At 39.6% G+C, this 18218-nt stretch overlaps 1 protein-coding gene and 4 non-coding genes across 10 annotated transcripts in view; all 5 read right to left on the bottom strand.

Annotated features, from left to right (window-relative positions):
• The window catches only part of LOC117587869 (protein sickie), a 195544-nt gene extending 181799 nt beyond the window's left edge, over window positions 1-13745 (bottom strand). For 4 of the 6 annotated variants that reach the window (XM_034278836.1, XM_034278838.1, XM_034278837.1 and 1 more), the window contains exon 1: window positions 190-312. Coding sequence is in view for 2 of the 6 variants with exons in the window: in XM_034278842.1 (XP_034134733.1) it covers window positions 13671-13730 (60 nt within the window). In the remaining 4 variants the exon portion in view is untranslated. Of the gene's footprint in view, window positions 1-189; window positions 313-13670 lie in introns of those variants that run through there. The other 2 variants (XM_034278842.1, XM_034278844.1) reach the window with 1 other exon arrangement.
• On the bottom strand, window positions 7590-7786 carry LOC117588257. Its single transcript, XR_004574123.1, has one exon. It is a non-coding gene; the product is annotated as a U2 spliceosomal RNA (small nuclear RNA).
• Window positions 8272-8385, bottom strand: LOC117588248. Its single transcript, XR_004574115.1, has one exon. It is a non-coding gene; the product is annotated as a U5 spliceosomal RNA (small nuclear RNA).
• Window positions 9482-9621, bottom strand: LOC117588242. The gene has a single exon (XR_004574109.1). It is a non-coding gene; the product is annotated as a U4 spliceosomal RNA (small nuclear RNA).
• Window positions 11749-11867, bottom strand: LOC117588249. Its single transcript, XR_004574116.1, has one exon. It is a non-coding gene; the product is annotated as a U5 spliceosomal RNA (small nuclear RNA).
• Window positions 13746-18218: the final 4473 nt, after the last annotated feature.

Raw genomic sequence — 18218 nt, 5'->3', positions numbered from 1 at the left:
ACAAAGTAAACATTAAAACACGGAAACGGAAGTCATGGCAGTGGCCAAAAAACAGCCACAGCCACGTAGAGACATTCCATAAGCCGGAGGAGGTTCGCTTATGATTATTTCAATAGTAGGTTTGGTTTTTCTTTTGGCATTTTCTTGGTTTTTCTGGTTTTCTGAATTTCTCTTTATGTGTTTGCATACTTTTGCCACTGAGTGTGAGGTCTAATTTCCTATGCATAAAGTGTTGCATGTGTCGCGAATTTCTAGCCCCCTTTTTCCACGTTTCTGCATAGCAGATTTTCACATTTCATTTTGGTTACTTTTCTTTTGAATTATTACGGTTTCTTTTTTTTTTATTTGAATTTTTCACTTGATTTTCTTTGGATTTTCTCCTGATTTTCACTCGTTTTTCACATTATTTTTCACTGTTTTTTCTCAATTAATTTCCCATTCATTTCGTTGATTTTCTGGCGACTTAAAAAGTGCAAAGCATTTCTTTAAGGATAATCCACAGTTTCTAAAGAATGTAATGCTACCTTTTTTTTTGGGCCGCACAAAAAATACGCGAAAAATATTACACAGAAAAGCGAAAATCGAAACGTAGAGTCCTGCCGTAAGTCCTTACGCGCGCCAACAAAGACCAACAAGCACTGACACAGGACCTTCAAGCAGAGCCAAGCCTGAATGGCAGAAAGCCAGCAGCAGCAGCAGCAGAGGAGGGAAATTTCCTCACTGGAAAAGCCGGCTACTGGTATCCTTTTCCTCCCCCGCCAACGACAGCAACATCTGCAATTGACCTTAGCCTTCGAGGATACGTCCGTGTTTCGTTTCGTTTCGTTTCGTTTGTCCTTTGTCGTTTGTCGGCTTTTGCCGGCTGTCGGTTCAAGGGTTGCCGGAAGGGGCTTTTTTCCTTTCTGGGGAAATTCTACTTTCCAATCAAAGGGGTGTGTGTTGTTAGCCTTGTGCTAGGTCCTTGCTTTGCTCTGTCTTTGTATTGTGTGATAGAATTCCGCCGCAGGTTTAACAGGTTGATGTGACGTCACTGGTGGTTAGGGGAAGGAATTTTCCTGGCGAATGAGAGAAGGTTCTCAGGGAAGGAGAAGGGAAATATATTTATGATAAAGAGGGGAAGTTTCTCCATGATGGACAAGGTACTTTCTTCAGTGAAGGAGAAGAGCACTTATATTGATGGTTTTTTCTTTAAAAATTATCTTTACTATTTAAAGAATCCCAGAACCTTACTTTCGAACTTATATTCGCATTAAATTCCGCCTTAGGCTTTATATTTAATCAACATCTTACCAATTCTCTAAACAACTCATTGCCTTCCCGGTTTTCATCACATTTTTCTTAACAATCCAACAAAAAATCACCTTAAACTTGGATTATTTCTATCTTAGCACCACAACTGTCTTTCATACTCTTTCTACCCCTTTTTCTATTTTAAACCAAACCTGAAACACGGCTTAAATACGGAGTACTAACTCTAAAAAAAGTGTCGCTGGTTTGGCCTTTACCTTGTTTTATCTATGCAACAATTTCAATTTCTCTTTCTTTATGCTTCGGGTTTTCCGGCTTTCCACTTTGGGGGTGTCTCTTTTGGTTTTTTTTCGCGGTGTTTCCCTATCTTTATTTTGCATAAATTTTCACTTTGTTTTTATCAATGTCTTTGGGTCCTTCCTTAATTCCTGGAGTGTTCTTTTTGCCCTCTCTTCTCCATCCAATTCTTTGAGTCTTTTGTTTTGTTCCTCTTGCGCCTGAGATTTTTCTGTTGCGATAATACTTTGTTTTCGCCTTGTTTTTTAATCCTTTGCTCAATGACTGCGACAACGAAAGAACCCTTTTTCAGTCGTGTGTCCCTTCCCATGTCCTGGTTGACTGCATGCACGCTTTGGTTACAGGACTCCGACGCGACGCAACGCAACGTTGAACATTTTATAGTTATTGCCTCCCCAACGGAAAATTCCCTAGATGGTTCTTCATTTTCTATGGCATTTATGTAAGTTTTTGCTTTATTTTCTCTTTGCGATGGAAATCGAGGGCTCTTTTGTTTTATAGACACATGAGAGAGTGATATATGGTGAGAGAGATAGAGATAGAAAGGAAAATGAATTCAGAAAACGTCTATGGCCAAACAAAAGCATTTGATGACCGTCTTTCTCTGGGTTTTGTGTGTTTTAGGAGCAGTCATCAAGCTATAGTACAAACATTCAATCAAGTACCTTATGACACTTTTCCCAAATGATTTTAGGGTCATGAAATGTCGTAATGAATGTATTGAAAGTATCAGATAAATGACTGTAAATGGCAAGCAAGTGGTATAGATTTATGTACATATTTTTCACAAACATTTTTCAACATAAAGTAAAAATAATAATGAATATGCCAAAGGGAAAAATAATTTCCTCCAGCAAAAGGAAATTAGTTTTACCGCAGACTTCAACCGTTAAGGCCCCCCCTATATTTTCATGTTTATTTTTTTCTTTCTTCTGTTTGCGTGGCAAACATACAAAAATGGGAAACAATTTTTCGGAAAAAAAGATTGTAGGGGGAAATTTTATTCCAGGAGCCAAAATCCCTTAGCCAAGTCACACACTTTGGTGTAATGTCTTTGCTGAGCATTTAATCCAACAAATTTGAAAGGGAAAAATATGTTTAACCAGGTTTCAATAATATATTTCCTTATTTATACCAAACGACTTTTAGAGTTTTAAATGTAGGGATATTTAGGGAAATTTATATAATGTATGGTACAAAAAAAAAGATATTCAACTGAGCCAACTTTCTAGTAGTTCAGAGAATTAAATCTTTGTGCTTTCAGTTATATTAGAAATAAATTTAATATTTCAATGGACTCTCTAAATATTATATACCCAAAACGTACATGTATACAAAAAATAAAGAAAAACCATGAACATATTGCGAATATTGAATCTCTTTAAAGCGTACAATAGAGGACAGTTGTGTTTTAATTTAAGTATTTGATTGAATTATCTTTGTACTCTTTTTTAGAAATCCTACTAAAATGCTAGTCGGAGGTAGGAGGGATCTATTAAAAGCTTCATCATCAATTTCCATCAAGAAAATAGCTCATGCACTGTGGATAAACCACCATTCAATCTCCGCACACAATCACACTCAGTGATTTCCATATCCAAATCCTGACAAATAACTGTCGCCCGTCGCCAACAGTCTGTCAAACTGCCAATACTCGCCGTGCCACACACTACCGTCCCCCACTGAAAAACACAATGGAAATTGCCTTTTGTATAAATTCCAAGGTCTATCAAGAAAAAAAGTGTGCGCCGTATTTTGATTTTGTAACTTTTGAGCGTGCAATCAACTGCTACAAAAGCCTGGGAGACTTCATCCAGGACATGGACACGGACACGGATCCAAGGACAAGCACAAGTGCCAACATTTGGAACAAACAATTAATCATTTCAATTTTACAAACGACTTGACAACGAAGACGGAGACGACGACGTTGAGACGACAAAACAATTTGCGGATAGCCTTCAGAAACTACAAAAAGGAGCTTGTCCATGCCCCCAAAACAAGGGAGTCTCAGGAAACCAGAGGCAGAAAAGGAGTCTTGGTACTAAGACCCACGAATGGAGTCCTGAAGCCAAGCGCCAAAGAGGCAGGAGTTGGCAGAAACAAGAGTCATGGGGCGCCAAGCCAATAGAGTCAGAAGCCAGATGCCATAGGGCAAGGACACACTTTGCCTGCCACTTGCTGGCTTCAGCAATATTTCTGCTGCTACTCCTCCTTCTATCCAACATTACTGCCATTGAATTTGCATTTTACACAGAGAATGTGATGAACATCAAGGAATTCATCTCTTTTTCCGATGAACATCATACAATTGAAGGAAATGGAGTCAAATCTAGACATGAATTGACATGCAACTCAATAAGAGGAGTAAAAGTACTACATTTTCTGATCTATAAACCAAAGGGTGTGAAAATTTTTCATCTGAAAACCCCATCAATACCAGGCCAACCCGCGACAGAGGTGGAGCAAGCCCCTTGCACCTCGTCTGATCCCAAATGTCAATCAAAATCAAAAAATTTAATCTAATATGTAAACTATAATTTATTAAATTAATTTAACTAAATTAAATTAATGGATTAAAATTATTTGTCTGATTTAATTTCTTAATCGCATGTATATGTAATTATTCCATTCCAATTTATTATCAGTTCACGACGGAATGGAAACAAGTATAAATACCCCCACAAAACTCTTTAAGTGCCAGTTGCCTTAAGATTGCATTCAGATAAGTAATATCAATGCGGCGTTCCTTTGTTTTCATTTTCCTTGCGATAACCTTTGGGAGATCTCGTTTCCAGCATTGCGATGGGAGTGCAACGTTCAGTTTATTGACTGCTTTATTTATTGACTCGGACTTGAGTACCTCGCCATCATTCAAAAGCGAGTGAAGTCATATGAGGATAAAGATACCATAGAAACTCTCTCAAAAATCGAGCTAATGGATGAAAAGTTAGAGACTCTGAGAAGACAGATGCCAAAATTTGAGTCCTATGAGGATAAAACAAGAGTCCACTTTGCCTTAGTGGAAGAAAAATTAGAAAATTTGGGAAGACAGATCCAGAAATGTGAGTCCAAAGACATTACGAAAATCGAGATAAAAGATGAAAGAGTAGAGACAAAACAGTTGGCAAACAGCTCAAAGGAGCTGAAAGAAATAGAAACCAAACCTAAAACTAAACATTTTGAACTTTTCCCAAAAATGGGTCGTAAATACTATTACATAGAAAATAATACAAATCTAACTTGGATGGGTGTCGTGTGCCGTGAGATGGGAGCCGATTTGGCAAGTCTGCAAAGCAAGTCTGATAATGAAGAACTCAGGAAGAGGCTGGAGCCGGAGCAGAGTTATTATATAATAATAGACTAGAATTTTCTAACACCGGAAGTCATAAGGCGATCTAAGATCAGGGGCAGCCTTGTTTATGATCTTCGTATGGGTGAAGTTTGTCCCGCGCTGCAGAACAATAACTGGTTTGGAATCATTACATGCAATTCGATAAACATGAAGTTTATCTGTAAGGATAGAGGATTAGAGGATTAATTAATAATATTTATAAATAATAAGATTAATTAATAAATTCAATAAACAAATAGTAGAGCATTTACTCTGTGTGTGGGTGTGAAAATGTATCAATAAATTTGGCGGAAAATCGCTATGGTACTGCAATATTTTCTCTATGCGACTCTCACAGCTGGTAAAATTGGTGAATTTTATATGTACATTCATTTTTATCAGTTGATCTAAAATTTATATTTAATCGAAGTTGTGTTTGGGAACAGAAAAAACAGAAGCAGTCGCCTCTTAGATTACGTTCGGTGAAGTAATAGTCATGCGGGGTTCCATCCTTATATTTTTCTTATTTGCAATAACCTTTAGCAAATCTCTGTGATGTGAGTGCGATATTCATTAAATTGACTCTCAAAATTATAAAAACATTGCGGGTCTCATCAACGGGTGGATCAATCTGAAAAGTAAAAGCATAGTCATCTAATATATGCACGAGTATGTGCATAACTTAGTCGCCTTTTAGATTGAGGTCGATGAAGTAATAGCCATGCGGTGTTCTATCATTATATTTACGTTATTTGCGATAACCTTTGGGAAATCTCGGTCCCAGCATTGTGATGTGTGTGCAATAATAATTGTATTGACTGCGACAAATCTAAGACATTGAGGACCACACCAATAGTTGAATTAATCTCAACACGAGTGCGAAGGATACTGATACTGAAAAAGCGAGTGCAGATACGCCCTAATTGACGTGAAGTTTTAGGCTCAGGGCAGACAGATGGCCATCCAGCAAGAGTTGGAAAGGAGCTCACAGGCAAAAATACAGACATTGGAGCCACAATTGGCAGCATCCGAGCCAAAACGAGATGGGACGTGTGAGACGCTTCTTACGCGTCACAACTTTTATATCCAGCACTCAGTACTACATCTGCACCTTAGCGGTGTTTTGTCAAATTTAACATTTTTCTTCATCTGTCATCTATATCTACAACACTTCTCACACCAACTTTAGCTCGCCCCCCTTCCCTAGACCCACACACTGCAGACTCGCGGCAGAGGCAGAGGCAAAGGCAGAGGCCGCTGACTACACGAAGTAGAGTGTGAATGAGAGAATGTGAAAAAACAACAACAAGCTGCTGGACAGGGTGGGTTTGGCCACTTGAAATTAATTTCTTCATCTTATTATAGCCACAATAATGATCCAATCGGATCCCAATTTGGTGATCTGATATATATGGTCATTCCCTACGGAATGGCGTTTTAGTTTTCTTTTATCTTCAAAATTGTAGTGGTTTGGGAGGTTTTCGCTCTTTTGCGGGGGGCGGAAGGGGGCTGGGCTCATTTTTGAAATACACTTGTAACAGTGTGAGCATACAGAAGTCTGAAGTCAAAATTTGGTGGCTCTAGCTCTTATAGTCTCTTAGTACCAGGCGCTCATCGGGACGGACAGACGGACGGACAGACAGACATGGCTCAATCGACTCGGCTATTGATGCTGATCAACAATATGTATACTTTATGGGGTCGGAAACGTTTACTTCTGTTGTAACGCACAGTACTTTGTGCACAAATACACTATACCCTAATTACTCTTCGAGTACAGGGTATTAAAAGGCCATAATAATGTTCTAAAATATTTCAACAAATGTACTAAAAGTACCGGGTATAAAAATAAAAACCCAGCCTGAACATAAAATATTCGAGACCTTCCAAATAATTGGTCGCAAATACTATTAAATAATACATACATAATTTTAAAAACACCTGGCACGATGCCTTGAAGGAATGCCGTGGAGTGGGTGCCCATTTGGCGAGTCTGCAAAGCGAAGATGAGGTAAAGGCATTCCGCAGTATCCTGAATCAGTTCGCAAAGTATTGGATATATCTGAACGGTCAAGAAATGGTAGGAAAATCGAATTCTTCCACTACGGGTGTCATAGGAACCGATGGTGACTTGCAGAAAGTCAATCCCCATCATGACTACGGGAACTTTGGACAATGCGTCGTGCTTCAGAGCTGTGGGTACGAGGTTCAACGACCATGAATCAATTATATAAGGGCTCTGCGCTGTAAGTGTGAGTGAAACGACTAGGGAGTGTGCTGATTAACCCTTTGATGGCATGGGGTTAAAAATTGACCATTGCAAGAAAAGGAGTTGAAGTTTTCTTTTATATTTTGACTTTTAATACTTTACTACTTGAAGTGGTCGTTACTATTGTTTTTGAATATATACCTCTGTTCTGAGGCTCTTACTTAAAATAAATTGCAACTTTCTTGCTGCAAAAAATAATATATCGTACTGTGCGTGTGTAGGGAAGGGTCCTTCCGCGTCGACAAGCAAACAAGCACTGAACTCAAAGGGAAATGATACGATGAAAGCTGCCGACGACGGGCCCTCCTTATATAATTGTTTCATGGCAACGACATGACATCCAATTGTCTGAGAGGCGAACTTTGATTTGCGAATCGAAAAATTCAATAAAAACAACAAAGAATAAACGACTTACTTTCCGTGTGTTTGAGAATTGATCATTTAAGTTGGGCTGAAAATCCCGGCGGTACTGCAATACCGGGCCAACCCGCGACAGAGGTGGAGCAAGCCCCTAGCACTCCGTCTGATTCCAAAAATCAGTTTAACATTTGTTGTTCTCCAATGGAGAAACTATCAGATGTTAAGCTGATAAGAACAGATACTACACTTTGATCTTAGCCATAAGGCCGAGAAGCGATAACCTAAACGTGGAAAACAACCACCACCTGATGACCGTGCGGCTAGAACCAGTTGAGAATTGCAAAGCAGTTGTGCATTTTTGGCGACGGGGATACAGTGGGCATTCTATTAACGAGACTTTTATTGTAGATTTTATTTTATGGAATTATTTCTACATTTGACGATCTTTGGCTCTCTCTTCCTAAGCAAAACTCCTAATTAATTTGTAGGCGAACGTGAAGACGTTCGCTCATTACATTGATAGTTATAAATATCTACAGCTCTACAGCTTAATGATAAATTGAGTGAAGTTAAATGTGACGAATATATTACGAACGTGATGAATCAGTAATATATCTACCTCTATATGCTTTTCATAGTTATGTATATCTCCTTGAAGAGGTAGCAGCAAATGAGCATATTGCTTCTAAGCAAGTAACGGGCGGCACTTGAAGTATTTGTAGACCAACTGGCCATTAATCAGTTAATGGCCCGGCTCGTAAAACATCACCAGGCACTTGGAAAAAATTATTTTTGACTCATTAGAGTGTCCTTCTCCACGGAAATCTTTAGTAAAAGGCGAAAGATTTATTCGACAATTGAAGAAAAACCAGAGTTAAGTTAAACACGATCTCCAGTGGTTGTTTAGTAAAGACTAAAAATAACTGTTTGGGAATTATAAAGCACGCAAGAAGCAAGGGTATTGGCAGGGCCTTTATAAACCATCTATCTCACAGTAATCCGATGCCTCAAGACAGTTCTTGGAATTCCCAAAGCCAATCCCTGTATAAATTGGAAAGTGAAAGGCAGTCAAAATTTAATTGAATTATTTTTATCTTTTTCCTGACTTCCATCCACCAGCAGACAGCAGCATCGGGTCTTCATCAATATAGAGAACTGTTTTGCATAAATAAAGCATAAATTAGGCCCCGGAAAAAACCTCTTTGCAATCCCAGAAATCAGTGACAAAAAATGGAAGCTCAAGCTGAACCTGAAGGATAAAAAATGAAATATGTTTTGGGGTTAGGCTTCCCCTAGAGTTCATAAAAAAAGGCACCAAACATCGGTTGACCGCCCGAACGAAACGCTACGCATGAGGAAATCTAAATTTTACCTTTTTTTCTAGGCGAGTTTGCCATCGAAATAAATGGCATCCCGAAAAGGCAAGAAAACTAACAAGACGGTAAATTTTGCATACAAGTTCAATGCTCGGTTTTTCTTTCTGCCTCTTCGAACTATAAAAAAACGAAAGCTAAAACCTGAAAACTTTCCAGCCACATAAACATAAATTGCGGCTGTAATTTTCTCAGTCGTTTGGGGAACGGAACACACATTCCCCCCTCCTCCAAAAACAAAAATTTGGTATGCTGTTCAGGATGGAACTCTGTCTCTCTTCTGCTGCTTGCTATGCCAGTCGTTAAATGGAAGTTTAGCATTAAGTTTAATTTGTCTAATGACCAAAACCTGATCCCTAACCCTTTTCAGCATTGATGGCTGTTGTTTTTGGGTTCCCAAATGACATGGAATTTAATGTTTCAAGAAAACACATTACTGCCACTACCCTAATTCTCTCCTAAAAGTCCCATTAGGCACATCATTTTGTCCCTTAAAATCTGTAAAGACTCATCATCAAAAACCTTTTATTACTCATTATAGAGATAATCTTAATAGTTGACATAAACTTTCTATGAGTGTTTGAAATGTATTATTAAATGGCCCTCACGGGCTTGCAAAAATTGCCGTAGCGGACGGTATTTCACGTCCTCATGGCGGGGTATTGGTTAAAGTTTTCAACTAGCAATAATCGCACCTCAGTAGAACTTCATTGGTTACGATAATGCCTCTGCGCAAAGATAACTCAAAACGGCCACTGGTTTGGCATTCAAGGTTGCGGGGGCTATAACCAGTTGGGAATTCTAGGGACATCGAAAAAAGTACAGCGACAGCAAGGCGACGAAAAATGATTGCAGTCTCTTGGCTGCAGCCTGTGGCAAAGGAATTCTACCTGGGCTTAGGGTAGGGTTTGTTCCTGGCTGTTTAAGGATCTACGGCAGGGTGGTTAAAAACGTTATTAAAGCTAGAGCCTCGTCCCTGGCTGTGAAAAATGTCTCAGATTTGCTTGTTTAAATTGATTTTCTATTATCCTTTAAAGACGCCTACGTTAGGGCACCCACTAACCCATTATCATAATTCCGTAATATTTGCACAGCTCTAACCCCCACTTTAACCGCATTTAACCCTCAGTTGTCGCCCATATTCAAGCAGCCTCATTATCCTTAATAATTGTCAATTCTGTTGCTGCTGCTCAACATTTCCATTTGTTGTCGTCTTTTGCCGTCGGGTTGCCTTCTCGCCATTCCAAATGAAATTAATGAAAAATTCAGAGGTCTACAAGACCGCTGTGGGTTGGAGAGGGCCAGTGAAGTGGAGAAGGCAGTGAAGTGAAGTAGAGTGGGGTTCAGGGTTCAGCCGTAGGTCCCTTCCCGGCTGCCTTGAGGTCATGTTTCTTTGCCTACTCTAAAATGCTAAATAGCCACTTTTGCGGCAGGGCACGACAAGCTTTCTTCTTTTGCCTTGAGTTGGCTTTTTTTTTATAGACCCTTACTCTACTTTAGAGGGTATTTTGATTGGTAGGTTTGGTTTGGAAATGGTTGTAATTAATATGTTTATTAAAGCAAAAGCAAGCTTGTAAAACAAATGTTTGAGTATTCTGTTATCAAAAAACGATATATTTCTTTTACATGGAACAATCCACTAATTAGGGTAGTTCCAGGGTATTTAAATCTTCGTTTGGTCCTAGCTTTAATTTTTTAGCTTTCTTTTAGACTTTTTCCACTCTCCTATTTCTTTGCTTTCCGTTGCCCCGTTGTCATACAAAATTGAACAAGTTTTCACGTTCACAAGCGGAGGAGAAAGTCAAGAGTGTCCTTTAAGGAGGAGGTGAAGTGGGGTGGCTATGTGGAGACAGCGACGACAATACCGGAAATCCGTTTCATGACAAATGCGTCACATTGTCCTACCTCCCTTCCAACACGGAATTCTCTCAGCTTTCCGCCGCTCCTAGCGGCACTCTTTCTACTTCTCATTCCTTCTCCCGTTTTCTCTCTCATTCCACCACTTTTTTTAAATTCTACTCTTCTGCTTCTTCCACTCAAAAAGCCGGCTATGAAATTCCTTCAATGGCAGCACGTGACTTTTCGTCCAAAAGAGAGAGCAACTCCCAGAGAGAGACAGAGAGAGGGTTTCATTCAAAAATGAGAACGACATTGACATTGGCGCGAGGCCGACAACAAAGCCACAACGCGTGCGCGAGAGTCCTCTTCCGGGAAAGTCCTGGCAGAACATTTATACGTGCCGGTAGCAGCCTCATTTCGCATAGCATAACTCTGGCATTTTAATGAGAAATCCATATTTATGTTTGTTTGTTTTGCAAAAAAAAAAAAGAAAAGCACACACAAAAAAAAAACGGGGAAAAAAGGGCAGCACATGCGGTGAAAAGTGAAATTACTTTTGTGGGCGGAAGGCTGTGGCACTCCCTACTCTGGCGGTAGGGAGTCCTTGTGCCAAAGGAATGGCATTTTCTGTAATCATGTTTAATGGAGCAAAGCGTCTGCGGGTCTATAAGTAGTGCGGCAGCATTAGCAGCAGCATGTGGCCCGAGCGCGGTTTATGCCACAGATTTCTATAGAAAACATTTACGAATAAAGCCCTTTTCGAACTGTGAAGAGGGAAAACATCAATTAGGCTTCTTTTTCAAGTAGTCTTTGTGATTTGATGTGTGAATGTTCGAGGAGAATTCCTCAAAGGTAGGAAAATGCAAAAATGTTGAGGCTATAAAGGAAAGTGTGGACAAGAAGATGATTAGAAGATGAAAGTAACCTAAAGACTCTCTTCTCGCCTATCAGTAATTGTTCCACCAAAATTTCTTCAAAAACTTTCCCATTTCGGTTGTGGTATTTATTTATTTTTGGCCCGGTAGTGGTAAACCCCCAGGCGCTTGTCTAAAAATGAATGAAAACTCATTAAATTGTTCCCCTCCACGGAAATCTTTAGTAAAAGGCGAAAGATTTATTCGACACAATTGAAGAGAACGCCGAGTGATAACGAAAGCTCCGAAACAGCTGTGCTTTTACTCGACGATTCAGAACTGCTTGGGAATCACATGTGACAAGGATTAAGCTTACGCAAGAGTAGGCAGTTATATGTTTTTAAGGAACTTTCTGGAAGATTCAAAAACTTTGAATAAAAAACGAAGCCGTTTGAGCAGTTTAAAAAGGCTTTAAAAATAATCTTTATGAAAAAATAAGTGGCATATCCCCATCTAAAAGGATTCCCTGCATCAAAGTTACCAATTGAATTCCTCAAAATTCCTCATGTAAACCAGAGAGGGAGAGAGAGAGAGGGAAAGATCTGTTAACTCTAACACGTCCACGAGTTGTCACCAATGGAGTCATAACGTTATCATTCCACACAGCAAAGCCATAAAAATACCAGCTTAAATAGCAAAAAAAACGCCACCATGTCTGGCAGGATGGAATCAGAGGAGCAGTCATGTAGGAGGATTCTGAGGGGCACATAGTACAAGGAATTCCCTAACATATTTAGCACTCGAGAGCACTTTTTTCCCTGCTTCCCCTCCGCCAAACTTTAATACGGCATTGCAGGACTGCTTTTATGCTTTTATTGTGCAAATAAAAACACGCGGAAACTACTTAATCAAGTTTCACAGAGCGAAAGAGAGAGAGACCCTGCTCTTTCTCTCTTTTCTAGCCATCGCTCTTCCGAATGCGGTAGCAACGTTTTGGTTGAAACAAAAAACACAATGAAATAAAAAGCAACAGCAGCCAGTCAGCTGGCGATTGTACAGACAGACTTTTCCCCGACGCTGGTTTTTGTGCTTAACTTTTTTCGGTGAAGAGAAAAGCCAGGAAAAAGGGGAGGGGAAGTGACAGTTGGCGAACGCGGGAACAGCCAAAGCTGAGACAACAAGCTAACCAACAACAACAAAAATGAGAGAAGGACGTCAGTAGAGAGATATTTCGAATATGAGATGCACTTTCTTTTTCTTGGTGGATAATTATATGATCTCTTATAGAGAAACTGTCACGTATAGTAATTAGAATGTAAAACATATTTTTTATCGGTTGTATTGGCTCAAAAATGCTTTCAAATAATAAATAAAACTGCATATATATAATTTTTGTCCTTGGACATCAACCCTTTCACTTTAACCAACATGCTCCCTTTATCCCATTATTCCCCAGACTTCCTCATCTAAGAAGCACAACAATTTGCTGAAAGAATGTGTTTTTTTTTTGTGTGTTTGTTGGCTACCAACTTGAGTTACAAAATTTATGACAGCAATTAGCGGGACAGTAGGCGTGTCTTTGGGGGGTTGGACTCGAAGTGTGCTTCCAGTTCCTACCCCAAAAAAAACTCTTCAATTAATTCGCGTTGAGCTCTGCTCAAAAAAAACGGGCAGGACGAATACTTCGTGCACATCAATCAAGTCCAAGGGGGCAAGGAGTCAAACGAAAGGTCGGTGGTCTTCCAATCAGCCATGGGTCCAAGGGTATCGGCTCTTGGTTCCTGCTCTTGCCCCTTGGACTTGGCCTTGGTTTTGGGGGTGTGAAAAATAGATATACTTAGAATAGATAATAGGTGGAGGGAACGCCCACAACTTTGGTCGCGTGCCAGTGTGCTTGTACTCGTAAATTTGTTTCGTTTTATTTTTAATTATCGCGCGACTTAAGTTGTACTTTTAAAGAACGGGAAAACGTTGTAACTTGATGACTGGCATACGCGTTCACTTGAAGGTTGAAGAAATGAAAAGGAAATGCTAAAAAAATACTTGTAATAAGCCCCCGGAAAATGCATTTAAATAAATAAGAGTGCAACTTTTACCTGAATGGTTTCCGTGGCGGAGTACTTCCGATTGTAGTCGACGTGATGGAGGTTCGGCATGTTCCCAGCCGATGATAATCACAATGTCACACGAAGGGGATAAGGAGCTACTTAACACGTGTCCTGGGGGTGGGTACGGCTTTTCCTGCGCCTGTTTCCCTTTCCCTTTTCCTGTTCATCAAGATATGCCAGTTTATGAAACATTTGTGTTAATTTCTGTTGTCGTTTCTGTCGAGTTTTTTTTGTTCTGGGTAGACTTCTGGAAAGAGGAAAGAGCAAAAGTTTTTCGTAAAGTTGAAAGTTGGTAAAAGTGTAAATTACTTTGAGCAATCATCATCCTGCTGCCTCCTTGCCACACTCTGCTGCTGATGCATGCCCCCTTGGGCATTTGTTTACTCATGTCGATATTGTTAATACGCCACGTGTTCCGCCACAGCAGGAGGGATGGATGCGTGTGCAGGCCAAAGGACATACAGCAGGGGTACATGTTCAAACGGGCTGGGTGGGGAGGCGGGGACGGTTCATGGACGGTTGGGCTTACGGATTTATTGCCAAGTTTACGGTACGTGCTTTGACTAAATTTATAAGCCAAAAAACGCCAGAATCGCAACAAATGGCCCAAAGGCACACACACACAAGAAACATCTCTGATGTACACAGAAGAAGCCATTTGGAATACTTTTACAGTCAATGCCAAGCAATTAGAAGCAGTTATAGGGGTGGGGGAAAAGACTAAGCGATGCTCAGACGGGCATTGACTATCGCATGAAGAAACTGAAAGTATTGGCACCTAAAATTATACGAAAAAGCATTCCTTAGCTGTTCTAAGACATGGTTTAATGTTATTGTATAAATGAACTAAAATTCATTAACAAATGGCGTGATTAACGGCTTTTAAAATAATTTATTCTTCACCAAATTTAGCTTTCCAAACAACTTATTTTCTTTTTATCTTTTTTTTCCTCATTTTAACGGAGATTTCCCACCGAAAGGCCTGTCCTAAATCTCCCCAAAACGTATCCCCCCTGGCTATAAATAAAATATATATTCAAAAGTTTGCCATAGACAAACTTTCCTTCGCTAAGCTCCCAGCTTAGGGGTAGAGGCCTCCTTTCGCCGTCTCCTAGGCTACTCCATGGCTCTGTTTCTGTTCATTTGTGCAACTTAAGTGCTTTAGCATTCATCATCATGGTTTAGACGCTTAGGATAACTAATTAGAATGCAGTTTAATCCAATAGATACCGAAATAGACGAGAAAGAAAGAGCAAACTCCACTCCCACTCTCTAAATTCTCCCAAACTTTCATGGTTAGACTCCAAAAATTTGACAATTTCTCTATGGCTAATTAACTTTTGTTGCCTGTCATAAATGTTGACATCTATAATCAACAAAATAAATATTATCCACAAGCGTAGCCGCCGTTGAGGTCGTCGTGCAACAGCTGTAATTTTCCAAAAAGGCCCATTGGGTTTTATGGCTACCCGCACTCCCCCGACACATTTAATGTCCAATATTTAACGATACTATGAGGAAATTACATCCTTGACTGAATGCAAAAGTTTCCCATAAAAGTCGATAAAGGAAAAGCGGAAAGGCAAAGCGAAAGCAAAAACTTGTTGACTGACGCGTGCGGTTTTTGGCGCCAGTCAAAATGTAAGAAAAAGCGACAGATTGAAGGGTATGATGGCTTACGGCAAGGGTTTGCGATTGTTTTAAAGTGTGAAGAAACAAAATGACGGGTGTTAATAGGTGATGAAAGAGGTAAAAAAATATTTGAAAAAAACAATAAATAAATATGGGAAAAACTACAAAACTCTAGCAAACATTGTAAAGTAAATAAAATAATTTATATAGTATAGAAAATTAATCTGGGAAGCAAAGAAAAATATACAATAAAACAACTAAGTCAGAATACTAATGCCTTAAAATTCATTAAAATATTATTATATTCTACCAGTGAAGTACACTTTGGGTTTAATTAAAATATTTCTTTAGTTTACAACCACTAAAAGTACGTCCTCTCATCATAAATTTAACCAACTTTCCTTCGCCTTTTCCCTGCTCAAAATTAATGATGCATTTTATTGACAGCAGACAGCTTTAATCATAATTTGCCATAGACTTGGTGCTGCGTTGAATCATAAATTTAAGGCAAGAGTTGGGTGGCTCCTTTTCAGTGTACGGTTCGTTGGAGCTGAGTTGCGCTTTGGGCAAGAGTTTGGGAGCTTCGTTTTTGAGGGGTTTTGGTTTCAGTAATTTCACTAATTACAAACAGAAATAACAACAGGAACAACAGGAAACCGGAAACAGGCTGAACCAAGCTACATGCGTGTCCTTCGTATGCCCTACAGCGCGGGGGGTCCTTTCCATATGCGGCACATTTTGGCCAAAATGTATTAGCTGCTTATGGGGCGATGGGTGTGCGAGGTGGGAGATGTTCGGATGGTTGTGTGTGTGTGCCGTGTGGTGCATAAATGTGGCATAAAGGACATGTTAATCAGGACGTTTCCAGAGCAACAGGAAGTTCGGAGAAGCCCTGCATTTGGCGAGTAAATTAAATTGTTCAATAATTGAGTTTCCTCCTAGAGTCCTTGGGGCGTTCTCCTTAAAGCTTTCAATCAGATTTTAACTGGACTCTAACCCCTTCGTCACGATATCAATCGATTCGCAGGCTGATTTAAGACCACTTCCTGTTCTGTTCTGCTCCGTTCTGCTCCGTTCTGCTCCTGCTGGTGCCATGGAGGAGCTCCTTTTGTTGACTAACACAAAAAACAGCTTGAATGCCAAAGCAGTCATAAATTATGCAGCGACATAGTCAAAGGGACACACAGGACACGGACACTGGTACGGACACGGACACGGATACGGACATAGGGTACACAGAAGAGGCCCAAGCAACAACAGCAATGAGGAGAAAGGATATGCAGTCAAGTGTTGTCGTTGCAGCAGTCCTTGTCTTGCTCTGCCCTGGCCTGCACACTCTATTTCTGTCTATTAACTGCTCGGGAAAACTCCTCTTGGAAAACTCCAAATGGCTGAGCAGTTAATAAGAACAGCAGTTGTGCCAAGGAAGGACCACTAACGGAGAGGAGGAGCTGTAGTTGCTGGGGTGGCGTTGGCAGCAATGCAGTGTTGCAGCAGTTGCAAATTATGACAAAGTAGTGCAAAAAGCAAAGTAGTGCACACATAGTACGGATACAAAAACGGGTTGAATGTGCCCCTCGTTTTAGCCAGGGTGAGTGTGGGTGGCTGCCTCTAGAGAGGCACTATTAAAATAAATATACACCAGACATATAAATTATACATTTTTCAATTAAGAAACTAAGAACATAAAGTGCGTCTCTTCCACAGAAAGTGTGCTCTAATGAAAGAAAAGGAACATTGAGGATTTAGGTGATCCCAATATACAAGAACATAATCCAAGGATTCAGCTCTTTAAATTTTACTACATTTAAGCAATTACACAACACTCTTCAGCATATGAAATCCTTAATCCTCTTAGGGTTTTAATTTAAAACTTCATTACATCAACAAACACTTCAATTATAATCCGATTAAGCGATTAAAACAAAAAAGGACTGCTGCTGGAATGAAGGAAAGCTATGCAAATGGTGTCGAAGGGTTGTGATTGTTGATATTTTGCATGAGTTAAATATTATTTAAAGTGATTATGGGAGGAAATGAGCTCATAATGGGTTCAAAATGTATAATTATGAGTATATTTTATAACAGTACACATTGTAAGCGATCAATTTCCTAGAAATAAAATGTATTCTCATGAAAAATCAATTATTATTTTATATTTAATTCTTTTTAATCATCAGCTTAACCAAGAATTTCCTCCACTAATTCGCTTTAATTCATAATTCCACTTAAAATCTTTATGGCAACAGCAAAAAAATTCCATTATCCATTTAGCCACATTTTTGCAATCCCTTCAATTAAGAGAGGAACTTTGTCGGCATGAAAACTATTCCAACCGCAGAAGAGACACTGCGAAAAGATGTGAAAAACTATCCAAACAAGAGGGAACACTATTCCAGAAAGGGTGAGAATACGGAAAACTCCAACAATTGTGCAAAGGAAGACAACAGTTGTCGCCGAGCAACCAAAGGAAGGCAAAGTCCAACAGGTTAGAGGAAAAACTCCATACGATGTTGAAGTTAATTACAATAAAGTCCCACAGTTATGACAATTTACCAAGAGAATTCTCGTGGGGAATCCCCATGTTCACTCTATTATCCTTTGGGTGTTGTTCAGGGACATTAACTTTTGCCTGCTTCCTTCTGTTCTGCTCCTCTTGTCTCGAGTTGTCTGTTCCTTGTTTCGAGTTTTCCAGTCTGCCGTGGTGGGGAGATGGAAAATTTGACAAACGGCGACTCAAGACACATACAAAAAAACGAAGACTCTAATAAACTTTTCAGCAGTTTTCTTGCTGCAGCAATTTAATTAGATTAAATAAAAGTTTCAAGTCACAAGGAAACACCAAAGGAAAAACTCTACAGACACAAAAGTTCAAAGATCATTTGTCAGGCACAGTCATCATGC

Source organism: Drosophila guanche, unplaced genomic scaffold (assembly GCF_900245975.1).
Source record: "Drosophila guanche unplaced genomic scaffold, DGUA_6, whole genome shotgun sequence".
Classification (NCBI taxonomy): domain Eukaryota; kingdom Metazoa; phylum Arthropoda; class Insecta; order Diptera; family Drosophilidae; genus Drosophila; species Drosophila guanche.
Note: the sequence above shows the minus strand (reverse complement) of the source record. Positions and strands in the feature narration are given on the sequence as shown.